At 41.6% G+C, this 13,246-nt stretch overlaps 1 protein-coding gene and 1 long non-coding RNA gene across 4 annotated transcripts in view; one reads left to right on the top strand and one right to left on the bottom strand.

Moving 5' to 3' along the window:
• The window catches only part of LOC125986771 (uncharacterized), a 127,695-nt gene extending 121,465 nt beyond the window's left edge, over positions 1-6,230 (top strand). For all 3 annotated transcript variants that reach the window (XR_007487768.2, XR_007487766.2, XR_007487767.2), the window contains one exon: positions 6,095-6,230. This is a non-coding gene — a long non-coding RNA (uncharacterized lncRNA). The remainder of the gene's footprint in view (positions 1-6,094) is intronic.
• On the bottom strand, positions 4,501-12,257 carry lpcat1 (lysophosphatidylcholine acyltransferase 1). Its single transcript, XM_049750626.2, has 14 exons — positions 11,993-12,257; positions 8,938-9,077; positions 8,657-8,871; positions 8,479-8,591; positions 8,057-8,117; positions 7,770-7,828; positions 6,635-6,669; positions 6,472-6,526; positions 6,326-6,408; positions 6,134-6,259; positions 5,867-6,014; positions 5,381-5,479; positions 5,169-5,310; positions 4,501-5,099 (listed from the first exon to the last, which is right to left on the bottom strand). Exons 1-14 carry the CDS (start codon positions 12,077-12,079, stop codon positions 4,966-4,968), a joined length of 1,497 nt encoding a protein of 498 aa, XP_049606583.1. The 5' UTR covers positions 12,080-12,257; the 3' UTR covers positions 4,501-4,965.
• Between the last annotated feature and the right edge of the window lie 989 nt (positions 12,258-13,246).

Genomic DNA, 13,246 nt, shown 5'->3' with positions numbered 1-13,246 from the left:
ATAAAAAAAATTATATATATATACCGTATTTTCCACATTATAAGGCGCACTGGATTATGAGGCGAACCTTCAATGAATGGCCCATTTTAAAACTTTGTCCATATATAAGGCGCACCGGATTATAAGGCGCACCTTCAATGAATGGCCCATTTTGAAACTTTGTCCATATATAAGGTATATACATTTGTCCCGCGGGCCGGACTTTGGACACGCCTGCTGTAGTGGCTCAATATTGGTCCATATATAAGGCGCACCTGATTATAAGGCGCACTGTCGGCTTTTGAGAAAATTGGAGGTTTTTCGGTGCGCCTTATAGTGCGGAAAATACGGTATATATCTTTTTTTATATACAGCAATTTTTTTTTTACATACGTTTGTATTTTATTTTTTTTATTGCCATTGCAATGACGCAATGCAACATGTACAACACGCGTGTGATCCGATGTCATCAGGCTAATCTGGTGCAATTTTTTTTGTCTGCGAAGTTCCAGTATGTCGGCATTGATGATGAAGTTTCTTTATCATTCATTCATCGGCCGACCAATACGCCTTTGATGAGTTCATGCGCGATGAAGCTGTGAAGATGAATGGCGATGCGGTTGGGTTGACGACACGCTGTTTCATCAGCCTCATTAGGAGAGCTACATCGCTGATATTTATAGATTGTAACACTGCGGTACACGCAATTCGTTTTCACATTACGCTTTGACACTTTGGTACATACATTTTCGCTTTACGCTTGGACATGTAAAGTCAAACACTTATAAATGTTGATAAAAACTAAAAATAATGATTAGTTTCTACAAAATTAATTTGGCTATTTACAGTATTATCACACTATGAGGTAATTAATTACTATAAAGTATTTACATTTTTCAGTTGCATGAGTGCGCTTCATTTACATATTAGCTCATTATCATGTTTTAGAAGGTTGCCGCCACAGGGCAACTTGTTGTTCCTGATAATGACGAGCCTCGAAGCAATTAAACAGTTTAACTTTTTTTTAAACCATCTCACATTGCCAAATTGATGTCAAACCAACCCCACCGCTTCCAAAATCCAAAGTTCACATGAAGCCAAAAGTTCTTTGTGTGAAACCATCAAAACCTTTGGCGCAGTCAAACACCTCAACACGTATGAGTCTTTGTCGAGCATTAAAAATGTTAATTGGAATTTTGCAAAAGGAAAGAAAATACCATCCCACCTTCTCTAGTCACAGGCTGTCAAAATGCAATATTCCAAATTAGATTGTATTTGGATAATCTTTTGAACTGTAATGGGTTTCCAGCCAGCAGGCATATTACTATTGGCACATCATTATTAAACAAAAGTGACACAGAACCATCACTTTGCAGGCGGCGCCAGATAAACGTTCGACACCGTGCAAATAATATTAGTTCTGCTTCCAGAGTCACCGGCTTATCTCTGTATGCTATATTGGGTTCATATCCTCGTCTGCCGGCGAGGGCCTTCTGACAGAAGTGTCTAAATTTATGAGTAGCCCGTATGAATACTCTGCCGGGTGTGCGTACGATGTAACTTGTGTGTCACGCATTAACGCTTTTATATGTAAATGACGTGTTTGTGCGCACGCGTGGGCGTCCGGGATAGACGGGCGCGCGCTTTCTCGCACCCGTGCAAAAAAGTACACATTCATATGTAAATGAGCGTGTGTATCCGAAGCCCGTAGATGCAGACGCGACCCATATCATGGCATAATGAGATCCGCCACTGTTGGTTACCCTCAGACAGAGGTAATTATGGCTGCAGTGAAGGCGGCACGGACGAGCACGTATTCACGCGGGCCTCAATCCCGTTGACAGGCCCCTGTCCATTTGGCAACGGGAGGCGGCAAATGGGATGTGATAAATTGGAGCGGCATCCGCTTTCTAATCAGCGTCACACAACCTGTTATGAGATTCAACAACAGGAACAAAAAAAACGCGATTAACCGGGATTGGACCAAAAAGCGGATTGTTCGTCGAAACGGGACAAAACTGCTTGATTAATCTTTGTATCCGTAAACAATTTACAAAAAGAGTCATGACTTTAAACAGAGGATGATTTTCCAGAGAAGTGACATCTCGTTTTTTCACCCAAGGTTACGGTACTTCATTCCTATATTGACCATTTTTTCTAACCGCCCTTTCCACTCGACAAGCTCTCCATCGTGTTTGCACGCCGGTAATCCCTCCATCCGAGTTAACTTGTGATTTATTTGCTTGCTACTCGCCTTGAACTTCTCGACCACAATCTTAGCCCGTTCGCCTCGTCTTGCTCGCTTATTTCCGAGAACTAATGCCGAGCCAACAATGACACTTTAATGCCGTGAGGTCTTTGACGGAGAGCGGGGTCTTTTGTGGGAAAAATAAATCATGTGGTTCATTTTCGTTGCTGTTTTGTGTCATGTGAGAGTTGGTGTCAAGGAAATAAACATACCGTAATTTCCGGACTATAAGCCGCACCGGACTATAAGCCGCACCAGCTAAAATTCAGGGATATTTTAGTTTTTTTCTTACATAAGCCGCACCGGACTATAAGCCGCACATGCACATGAGTTTTTTACAAAGAAAGACAGTACACAGAAAGCCGTAAAAATCCATAAATACGCCGCGCCGCCATTTAAGCCTCAGGGTTCAAAGTAACCTTCTGAATGAAATGCATTAAAAGTTCACATTCATTACAACTTGTTTTTGGCGAGCAAAATTTCAGAAGAATTGAATTTAAATGCTGATTGATTGGGTTTTAATACAATGCAGATGGTCCAAACAGCGCCACTCTGAGTCACATGGCAGAGTAAGAGAAAGGGTTTAGAGCCCTTTGACGCAGGTAACCTAGTGTGCATTCCTACTAAAGCTCATAATAGTCACAAACAACACAGCCAGAATAAGCAGCAGCCATAGTAGTGTTTTAAAATAGTATTTTTGTTGTTTTTTTCTTCAAGATACCGCACAACAGTGGTCCACAGCCTTTTTACGAGTGTATAAAAGTGATCAAGTCATCACAAAAATCACGGAAAAAATCTTATATAAGCCGCACCTGACTATAAGCCGCAGGGTTCAAAATTTGGGAAAAAAGCCGCGGCTTATAGTCCGGAAATTACGGTATTCAGGGCATAAAGAAAGTTGTGAAAATATGTAAAGTGACTCAGGATAAGAAGCATCACTTCTCATGACACCTACCTCGCTGTTTTTTGGGCGCTAGCATCTTACAAAAAACCCTAGCGGGATAAATTCGGAATGTTGTCTGTGGTGTGAGGCCAAAAGGCCAAAGAAGAGTGCAAAAGCTCCACGGGCGATCCAGATTCTACTCGGAACTGGGTGATGGAGATACTACGAAAACAACATGAAGTTGACTTTTGACTTTGGCTACGGGCACAAATAGCATGCTGTTTGGAGAAGTTGTCCTAAAACCCCTTCCAGGTTTTCGAAAACTCCTACAAAACTTGTAATTGGAATGTGGCTTAGCCATTGGCTCAGCAGTACTTAGTACTCGAGGGCTTCTGTATGGAATGAAGATTTACAAGTTTAAAACTAATACAAGCTTGACGCACAAAGAGGAAAATTAATTTTTTTACAAAAAAAGCTTCCATAAGACAAAAAACTTTGAGCCGCCACTGTAAAAAAAAAAAAAACCTGCAAACCAGATTTGGGATTGCACAACTGACACACTGACCACAAAGAGTCCGCCTTGTTGCCACGGTAACCACATCACCCACATAACTGTAATGACAACACACTCCCTCTCAGCCTCTGTATAAACAGAAATAATTATCCTCCATTTGGCATTTTCTTTCGGATCCATTCGGATATTTTATGTAAACATTTCCAAGCATTGATTGACTGGACACGTGAGCAAACGGTGTGACCTTTGACCTTGCATTTAGGCTCATCAGCGCGTTCGCAATCTGTTTACCGCTCGGCCAGGACGCTCCGCCAACACAATCCAGCCTCGCTACGCTGCGGGCGGCGTCTTTTATTGCAGACTCCTTTGAGGCAGGAGACTCCAGAGAGACGCTTGCTCACTGAGCAATTTATATGTTCTCATCAAAGCGTCTTCTTTAGACCCTCAAGGCAGGTCTTAATTGTTCGACGTGATATCTGCACCCCCCCTTTCCCACTCGCTTGCCTTACTTTTGACTGTTTTCCTCTCCCTCCCGCCTCGCCTTGCACCCACCCACCCTCCCTGCAGCTATTAGGAATTGGATTTGGAGCAGAACGATCCATTTAGTCTCTCTACTCGTTTCGACGCCTCTCGCTCGCTCACCAGCTTCCACACCTCCTCTGTAGGCTTCTCTCATCAAAGCCAAGGCTTAATCTGTCTATTTTTACCTGGAGGAATGAAAGGAAAGGGGATGAGGTAATGCTTTTCCTGTCCATCAGGTGGGCACTCGTGCGTCTTGTGATGAGTATGATTTAGAGAGACAGCGCCACCATGTGGACACAAATCAAAAGCTGAAATGGTGATGTCAGTGGTTGATGAAAAAAATAGTAACACACATTTGAAAGCATTTTGTTTAATAAAAAAAAATTCTGTGAAACATCAGACAATATTGCCTTCACCTGTCACTTAAGTGCAACTCAGAAGCTAAAAAAAAACGCCAGTATTGAGTCATAAAAACTCATTTTACAAGGTAGTGTGACAGAACCGGCTTCCACATTTCCCCTCTGCAATATAAATGCAATATGTATCCTGAGAGTTTTTTTATTATTATTATTATTAAGCAGAAAAGGCGTCTGAAAATAAATAATCGTTTGTAGACTTATAAAACACGTCTCGTAGCGAGAGACCGAAAATGATGCGCGAAGCTTCCGACGCGTCCAGAAAGCTTTCCGGGCCACTTATTTGTATTTCCATTCAGAGTTTATTTTCCCTCTCTTGCTGTAAAAAGGCACTTGGGCGGCACTTGTGCTGCGTCCCACAGCAAAGAAGCAAAGATAAATATTTTGTCTTAAATCGTCCTTTTCAGTTGTCTTTGTCGTGGTTCTGACCGTTGCAGGCGTTGGGTCGGCGGATGCAGAACTTGCGTGGGTGGTCTTTAAAGTCAAGGTAGTCGTAGACAACACGTGGGTGCTGCTCTATGAAATGATGAAGCTCATCTGGACAAAAAAAATAGGTCAAGCCCAGTTCTCGGAAGTTGTCCTCGTACGTTAACAATATGTTCTTACCATACGTGATTTTCCCGGTATCTGGTCCATCGAGTTCCATAAAAAGCATTGACAAATCAACTTCTTTCATTCCCAACATTATTTCCAAGATGGAGGCTAGCTCGTCTTCATGGACCTCACCGCTGTCCTCGTTGGCATACATCTGCGCATAATAGCTTTTACTTTTAAGCAATTCATATGGAAAATGTATTATTCTAAGAGTGCTTTTTTACCTTGAAGGCCATCTTGAGGGTCTCCATTGACCTTGATGGTCGGTAAATAGTGGACATAGCGATAAGAAAGTGTCTGATGTCAATGTGACCATCTTCATCCTGGGCAAAATAAACATTTCACATGAGAGTGGTGAGCACACAAATATTTTAAGATGACTATTTCTAAGTGCTCAAAAAAAAAAAAAAAAACTGCAACCCACAGAATCTCCGCTAGAGGGAGCCACTTACATAGTAACAAAATTTGATACAGCTTTCAAATTTTTCTACAGATCATATCAAACTGATTATTTTGTAGCTGTCTTATCACATATTGTCTTTTATGCATTTTATGCAAAAAAATCCTAACTGCAATCTACAGAATCTCCGCTAGAGGGAGCCACTTGTGTAGTAAAATTTGATACAGCTCTTATTAGATCATACCAGATTTTGTAGCTGTCTTGTCACATATATTTTTCTGAAGTATGCATGCATAGTAAAATTATCTACCTTGACGAAGAGGTTGCTAACTTCTTGCAGTGTCTCTGTAACTGGCAGGTGAAGGAAGCATGCCAAGTCTTGCAAATTCAGTTTATGTCTTTGGAGCTTCCTGACTCTGCTGGCATGCTCATTCAGAAGGCTATCTGTAATCTTCAGCCTGTCATGACAAGAAAAAAAAAATTGTTTCCAAGTTGAAAGTGCAACTCATGATTTGGTGTGTTTCTTTTGTATCACCAGAAGATGTCAGCATCATCCTGACTTCTTTCTAACCCTCACCTCAAGCGGCGCACCAGCAGATTTAACTCAAGAAGACTGCTAGGGTTGTGGATGCGCAGGGGCCCTTGTGAAAAACTAATCTCCCGGTCCTCAAAGGAGAGATCCGTGAGGGGCACCTCCAGCGCTCTGTCAGAGGGAATGCAGCTGGAAGGTAATCAAATTCCGCACACACACATGCCAACACACACTCACTTGGCCATGAGTTTTCGAACGTTGTTGGCGAACAGTGTTGGGTTTTCTTTTTCCTCGTCAGACGGGGTGTAAACCGGCAAGTACTAAAAAACAGAAGTCAGCTAAGTAAACATCCCCGCCATATAGTCCGATCAAAAACTGTTTACCTCTATCTCCATGGCATTGTGAGGCTGACACAGAGTGAGCCATAAAATCTTGAACCTGGGAGTATGAAAACACAACATGTCACTAACACAATGTCACATTCCTTGGAACGTGGAAGATATGTGTACTGCGGTTTGTTGTTTTGTGTTGGGGTGTTGCACTCACGCTCCAGGCCCTCGCCACGTCCATGAAATTGTATCCTGCGGAAGGGAAGCCAAGAAAGGAAATGACAAACATGGACCACACTTTCTTTTTTTTTCTTTCTATCAAGGCCGGAGAAGAATACTGGGCAGCTTTTGTGCGTAACTGTGGTTTTAATGTTGTGAAGGTAGGAGGAGGGTGAAGGGCAGATGGTTCACATTGATCTCCGGTTACAAAGAGGCCCACCTTGGATTCAGGCTGCTCAGAATGCTTGTTCTTAAAATGTTGAGCTTGCTTTACTTAGGAGAAAGTCAACATTACACTGCGATAAAGCTGGCTAGGATCAAATGTATTACCATATTTTCCGCACTATAAGGCGCATCTAAGAACCTCCATTTTCTCAAAAGCCGACAGTGCGCCTTATAATCCAGTGCGCCTTATATATGGACCGATATTGAGCCACTACGGCAGGCATGTCCAAATATATGGATTTATATACGGACAAAGTTTTAAAATGAGCCATTCATTGAAGGTGCGCCTTATAATCCGGTGCGCCTTATATATGGCCAAAGTTTTTAAATGGGCCATTCATTGAAGGTGCGCTTTATAATCCGGTGCGCCTTATAGTGCGGAAAATACGGTAATTTGTGCTGTAATGTTGACGCAGGGATATCAGAAAACAATGTGCCTACAGCAAAGCTCGAGGAGCTTCGACAAAATTCACTTTCTCAATGATGACGTAACCACACAAATGAACATGTCACAATAATCACTTACATAAAACTAGCACTATCCATAACTCAAAACATCCCTCCTCACTGAAATGAAAGGAAATGCCTTTAATCTGTTCCACCTTCCTCTAAAATATTTCGTGGCTAACAATAGTGATTGAGGATCAGAAAACTCGAAACTTCTAGAGAAACTACTATGTATGTTTCATGAAGTGTATTTAGAGACATGATACGTGTGTGTGTGTGTGGTGTGTGTGTGTTTGAGTGTATTCGTCAGCGAGATAGCCAAACGAAGAAAGGGCAGGATGAAATATCATCCTAGCAGAACATGAAGTCATTCAACAAAAGAGGAACCTGTACATATATAACGTGAAGGGAAACCTTGACATAGTGTGTCTCAGTGACTGGAAGTTACTGTTCGTGTTTACCAGTTTGTTTTGGTATCTCAAAACCACCGGTTGCACTGGGAGTCCTGGAATGAAAGCACCTGGGGGAGCACAACAGGGAATGTGTCAGTTTTGCTAGCTCGCAGACAGAACAAACCGCTAACAATATGGACAATAGAAGCGAGCAATGGAATTACAGACTGGAATAAATGGGGATTAGGCCGAGCGGTAGCCAACGGCTAAAAACAATCGGACACAGGAAGCGAGGGGATTACAAATGAATTCGGATCTGGAACTAGTCAAAACAATTTACAATATCTTGTCCATACCTGCTTTGAATAAGATGAGGCTTGTCCTGTTGGTGCATGTACCCTCTGGAAATATCATGATCTAGATTTAAAAAAATTTAAAAAATTAACAAGTAGGATTTTGATTGTCAGGTACCGTATTTTCCGCACTATAAGGTGCACCGGATTATAAATCGCAGCTTTAATTAATGGCCCATTTTAAAACTTTGTCCATATATAAGGCTCACCGGATTATAAGGCGCACCTTCAATGAATGGCCCATTTTAAAACTTTGTCCATATATAAATCTGTATATTTGGACACGCCTGCCGTAGTGGCTCAATATTGGTCCATATATAAGGCGCACCGGATTATAAGGCGCACTGTCAGCTTTTGAGAAAATTGGAGGTTTTTTGGTGCGCCTTATAGTGCGGAAAATACGCTAAGTCAATTCAATGCCTTACCTGAGGCCACTCCCCTCCAGAGCGTGCTCTCCTCTTGATCTCCTCAACACTTTGCTTCCTCGAGTCCTGGTCCGAACGGAATACAAACACCGGTCTGATGTACTTGATCAGGGCTAGATCGGAAAAAAAATAAATAAGCGGAGGTATTGTCACGGACGATGTCAAGTTTGTTACTAACTGCCCCAGATGGGAAGACTGCCAGTCTCCAGTTTAGTGACAATGGAGCACATGGTGCGGGTGATGGGAATGGCGTCAAAGTAGCTGGAGTGAGGTGCCACCGTGATGATGGGGGCCTCGGAGGATGTCGCCCGTTGACCTTTCACATTAATCCAATGGAAACCACCGCAAAACCACATGGCCCTCATAATCACGCTCAGGGAACGCTTGATAAAACTGTAAAGAAAAAAAATTATTTCATCTATTTTAGCCCGCAAAATAATCAAGGAAGAACAAGCGCACCTTCTCCACCATGACTGCGAGTCAACAATAAATTCCGAACGTCCAAACGAGGCTGCGAAGGCAAACGGCCACGCTAGCAGCATGAAGAAGGAAACCATGAGTAGTCGAACTGGAAACACCGTCACAGACATGAGTCCGATCTACAAAACGGAAAAGAAAGACCACATTAGTATAAATGCAACACATTAAGCTCGGCCGGTCACAAGCTACTTTGTAGCATCACTTTGACATTCTTGAGTATTCCAAGGAGGATACACACATCCCATTAGTTGATTTAAAAGGGAAGCAGCAGCTAACACTCAATTGAATCTACACAGAGTCACGCTTTGTTCTCGGGCCAGTTTTTTTAATGGGTTAATGGGGTGGGGGGATGCTAATTAACGCTGGAAAAATAGCAACATTCCACAAGGGAAATAAGGATTCGATTTGGTTAAATGTACAAATTCATTTTCAATGGCACATTATTACGGTTTATTAGTAGGAGCACTCTACTATAAAACCACCTCTTTAATAGCAATTAGATGTACTATTTGGATTACATGCATTTAAAATCAATTTGAAAATATATAAATGATGAAAGTAATAGTGCTCAATAATATAGATAAATATATAATAAAAAAACTAAATTAAAATAAAATAAAATGAATAAAAAATAAAATAAATAGCATCTGACTACCTAATTTTAGATCCACAAATAATTCAGATATACAGTATAAATAATTGAGATGGAAAAAAATGCAAAGATTACGCAAGGGGGAAGCCACCCACTGGTCATATGGTGCAAGTAACGTGAAGGTCAGCCAGAGCAGAAATGAGAGGATGACAAGTCAGCTGATGCCTTTCCTCTCGCTGTCTTCCCACTCGTGGCGTTTTTATGCACGAAGCAAGATCCCGACTTGCTATAAATAGTCCCATTGTGACGTTTCAAACCCCTTTTCTGCCTTCTCCCGACCTATCTTGGATCTCTTCTCGATCTTCGGGGCCTGTGTGGTGGTAATCTCCCATCTCGGAGGAGTTTCCCCTCCATCAGTCCTATCGTTTTGCTCCCCAGCTGCCACCTTCATTTAATATGCCTCGCTGGCTTCAACTGTCTTGCCTCTATTTTGCATTGATGTGCAGTTTGTCACCTCTCTGGGGAATCGTGGCAATCCCGTCCACCTCCATCCCTCTCTGGAGGAGCCCAGGTGCACGCTGCGGGGCCATATTAATAAATAAACAGTTATGAGGCAGATTTATGATGCTCCATAACTCTTCTTCTTGCTTCCCTGCCTCCACTTTACTTCGACTTGACACATCAGAGCTTCACAAATCCATCCGGGAGGATCCTTTTGACATTTTCCCGAGGGAGGGGGGGTGACAATGAGAGCAGAGAGTAGTAGTTGCTGGTGTTTTTACATGCAATCTATGTAATTTCAGGTACTGATTATGATGATTATGAAAAATTAATAGATGTAAAATAAATGCCTGTAGCATGTCAAAATAAGGAAATCTGACGTCACAGTGTTGGACCCTGCAGGGAATTCTCAAAATTGTTGTGAGGACAGGTTGAGACGTGTTAAGCAATGGAGGTCACAGTCCACCTGAATTTTGTAATCAGGTATTTATCTCAAGACACCTAAGAATGCTTTTGCTGATGGTTGATAAAAACCTTATGGACATCATAGCTCCACCAAATCTCTCATGTGTTTTGTTTTGGGAGCTGTAGCTGGCAGCCATGACGGGATTTCCACTCCCTAAAAAAAAATGTGTGACTCAGCTGGAATGAGTTCTACAGTCTGTCTACTGTCTCATTTTTTTTAGACCAGTCACCAATTATTGATCACAAATAAGCACCCAGAGAAAACAAAACATGCTAACACAGTTTAGCTTTAGAGGTTCCACTGTAGCTTTAAAGCATAAGGCCCAAGTATAAAGTCATGTTTGTTTATGTAAAACACTCGCTTGTCTTGAGGTGGAAAAATACACCTCGGCGCCACATTAGTCAGCCGCAATAGGAAGTGTGAAGGAGATTGTCTATGGCCTATATTTACGGGTATCCTGCTGTCATCTGGTACAAACAAAATTGTTAACAGGCCCCTTCAAAGGCGAGTGGATAAATATCAGTGATAAGCGGCCATTACAGGGAAATGCAGAATTCAGGAAGATAAAATGAAAGGAAAGGAACTGCATGCAGAAAAACTTCAATTGTCTTCGTGTAAATTTAATGAGGGTAAACTACAGCGCTGACAGGGAGGTTGTTTGTACTGAGCCTGAATGTTAGGCATGTTTTGGAAAGAATGAAAACAGGCAGGGACTTCAAGTCTGTGGAACTTGATATAGTCTTGAGTGAGTTTCTAAAAGTGTTTAAAAATTAGAAAATCAAGACAGTCAGTGAGAAAAAAAAAGTATTGATGGATTGAGATCTTTTTTATTGGTCTTTGAGATTAGAACAGAAGACCATCCATCACCAAGAGGGTGTCCATCGATCCATAGGTTGATTGATGACGAGGCAATTGAAAGTGTCCGCTCGCCCAAAGCTGTGATAGATTTAAGATGAAAGCACAGCTGCTTTTCAGTGCAATCCCGCTTCAGGTTCATGTTTGCTTTGCCACCACTAGTCATCTTGTTAGGTCCATAAACATGACCGCAACCATTAAGCCTTGACTTTTATAGTCATATTTCATCATATTAAATTGCACCATTTTTGTGAGGCGCTTTCACAACAAGGGCAAGTTGCTCCATTCACTTGCAGGTTAGTGCCTGGCAATGTTGGGAAACATTGCCAACAGTATGATGGATGCACAGAATGTCTTACATGGGTTAGATATTTGCTTGATGTGGTTTCTGTGGTCTACACACCAAAATAATTTAAAAACATTTCTACCATCGTTACCTATAATGTGTACAACTCAATTTAAAAATAAAGGAGTCACCAAGTGTCCACAAGTTGTAAAATGCGCGTAAAAAGTTGTATTGTATTGCAAAACAGTATGTACCAATTGAAATAGTCGATGGGTGCATAGATACAAAATAAAACGTCATAAATGTGATCAAAGAAATACAAATAGAGCCTTACCTTTATTTTGTCTGCCTTGCTGAGTTTTATCGTATGGACGAAAGGGTTCCTGCCCCATCTGGAAGGGCGATTGCCAGACGAGATCATTGCTGCCAGCGTAAAAGTAATCAAATAGCGATAAAACTGTGCGTATCTTAGTCTAATGTCACTCTTTGGAGTTTTGACCGAGGCTCGTGTTCTGTCGTCGGACTTGGAAAGGGCTGCAAGTGCGCGTAGAATTGTGCGATGCACAGGGAGTCCGCTTTCAGCAAGCGTGCGAGATTGAACACGTTTATATCCGGTGGTAAATAAAAGGGCAACGTTGACAACGTCATCTTTGATCCCTTTTTCCCTCTTTTACGTTGCTTTCTGACACGTTTGTGATGCGTTGGCAAAGTATTTCAAAGGATTATGACATTTTTATGACGTACAATAGTAAAATGTTTTTTAATTACCATTATCACACAGCTATCATAATAGAGGCTGTTAATTGCTTTGTAAAACTTATACAAATTCAGCAAGGGCTCAAATAATTATTTCCCTCACTCCTGCATTGTTGAAACGTGTTTTCCCATTTGTGTATAATATTATTGGGAAACCACCCAAGCAGGTTGACTGTTTGTTGCCAAATACAGCTTACATCAGTCACTTGTACTGTGGGCGTCCAAATATGAATATGTGCTTTCTATATTGGCATAATTTTGTAAGGTTTTAAAATGGGGTAAGAAAATAAATAGCTTTAAAAAATGGACCATGAAAAGAAATCATTAACAGTAAAAGATTAGTAAAAGAGTACACTTGTATGAATCAAAGACTTTGTCTCCCCCTTGTGGAAGAGAAATTAATAATACTACTGTAGCTGTTAAAATAAAAGCGGTTTTTTTTTTCACCACTTCCATCTGATGAAACCTCTTAAATGTGCATACAACAAAACGAAATAACTATCAAAAAGAGCAGGTCACCAAATCATTTTATTTTGCAAGCAGACAATCGTCAAAACTAAAAATCTCAACCTTGTCTCTGCTTGTGTCTCGGATGCGTCTTGCAATACACAAACAAGCGGCCCCGTCGTCGCACAAAGAAACAATCTTTGCAGCGTCTCTTTAAGGCAGACTTAGTTTTCATCCCATTCGAGAGCTGGATGCAGGGAAGATGCTGACATTGTCCCAATAAGGATGGTCCGCACGTAGCAGGCGGAATGCAGCTGAGTCTGGCTGATGATGGAGCATGAGGAACTGTGCTGAGAATGGACAAACATCTGTAGGAAGCAACCGT

This window comes from Syngnathus scovelli, chromosome 19 (assembly GCF_024217435.2).
Source record: "Syngnathus scovelli strain Florida chromosome 19, RoL_Ssco_1.2, whole genome shotgun sequence".
In the NCBI taxonomy this organism is placed as follows: Eukaryota; Metazoa; Chordata; class Actinopteri; order Syngnathiformes; family Syngnathidae; genus Syngnathus; species Syngnathus scovelli.
Note: the sequence above shows the minus strand (reverse complement) of the source record. Positions and strands in the feature narration are given on the sequence as shown.

What these genes read in the sequence shown, in the direction of transcription:
- lpcat1 (XM_049750626.2), bottom strand. Translation starts at nt 12,079, where the DNA reads ATGATCTCGTCTGGCAATCGCCCTTCCAGATGGGGCAGGAACCCTTTC. An exon ending in GCAAGGCAGACAAAATAAAG is followed by an intron (nt 9,078 to 11,992) that starts GTAAGGCTCTAT and finishes TCCGTTTTGTAG; the next exon opens with ATCGGACTCATGTCTGTGAC. An exon ending in CAGTCTTCCCATCTGGGGCA is followed by an intron (nt 8,592 to 8,656) that starts GTTAGTAACAAA and finishes TTTCCGATCTAG; the next exon opens with CCCTGATCAAGTACATCAGA.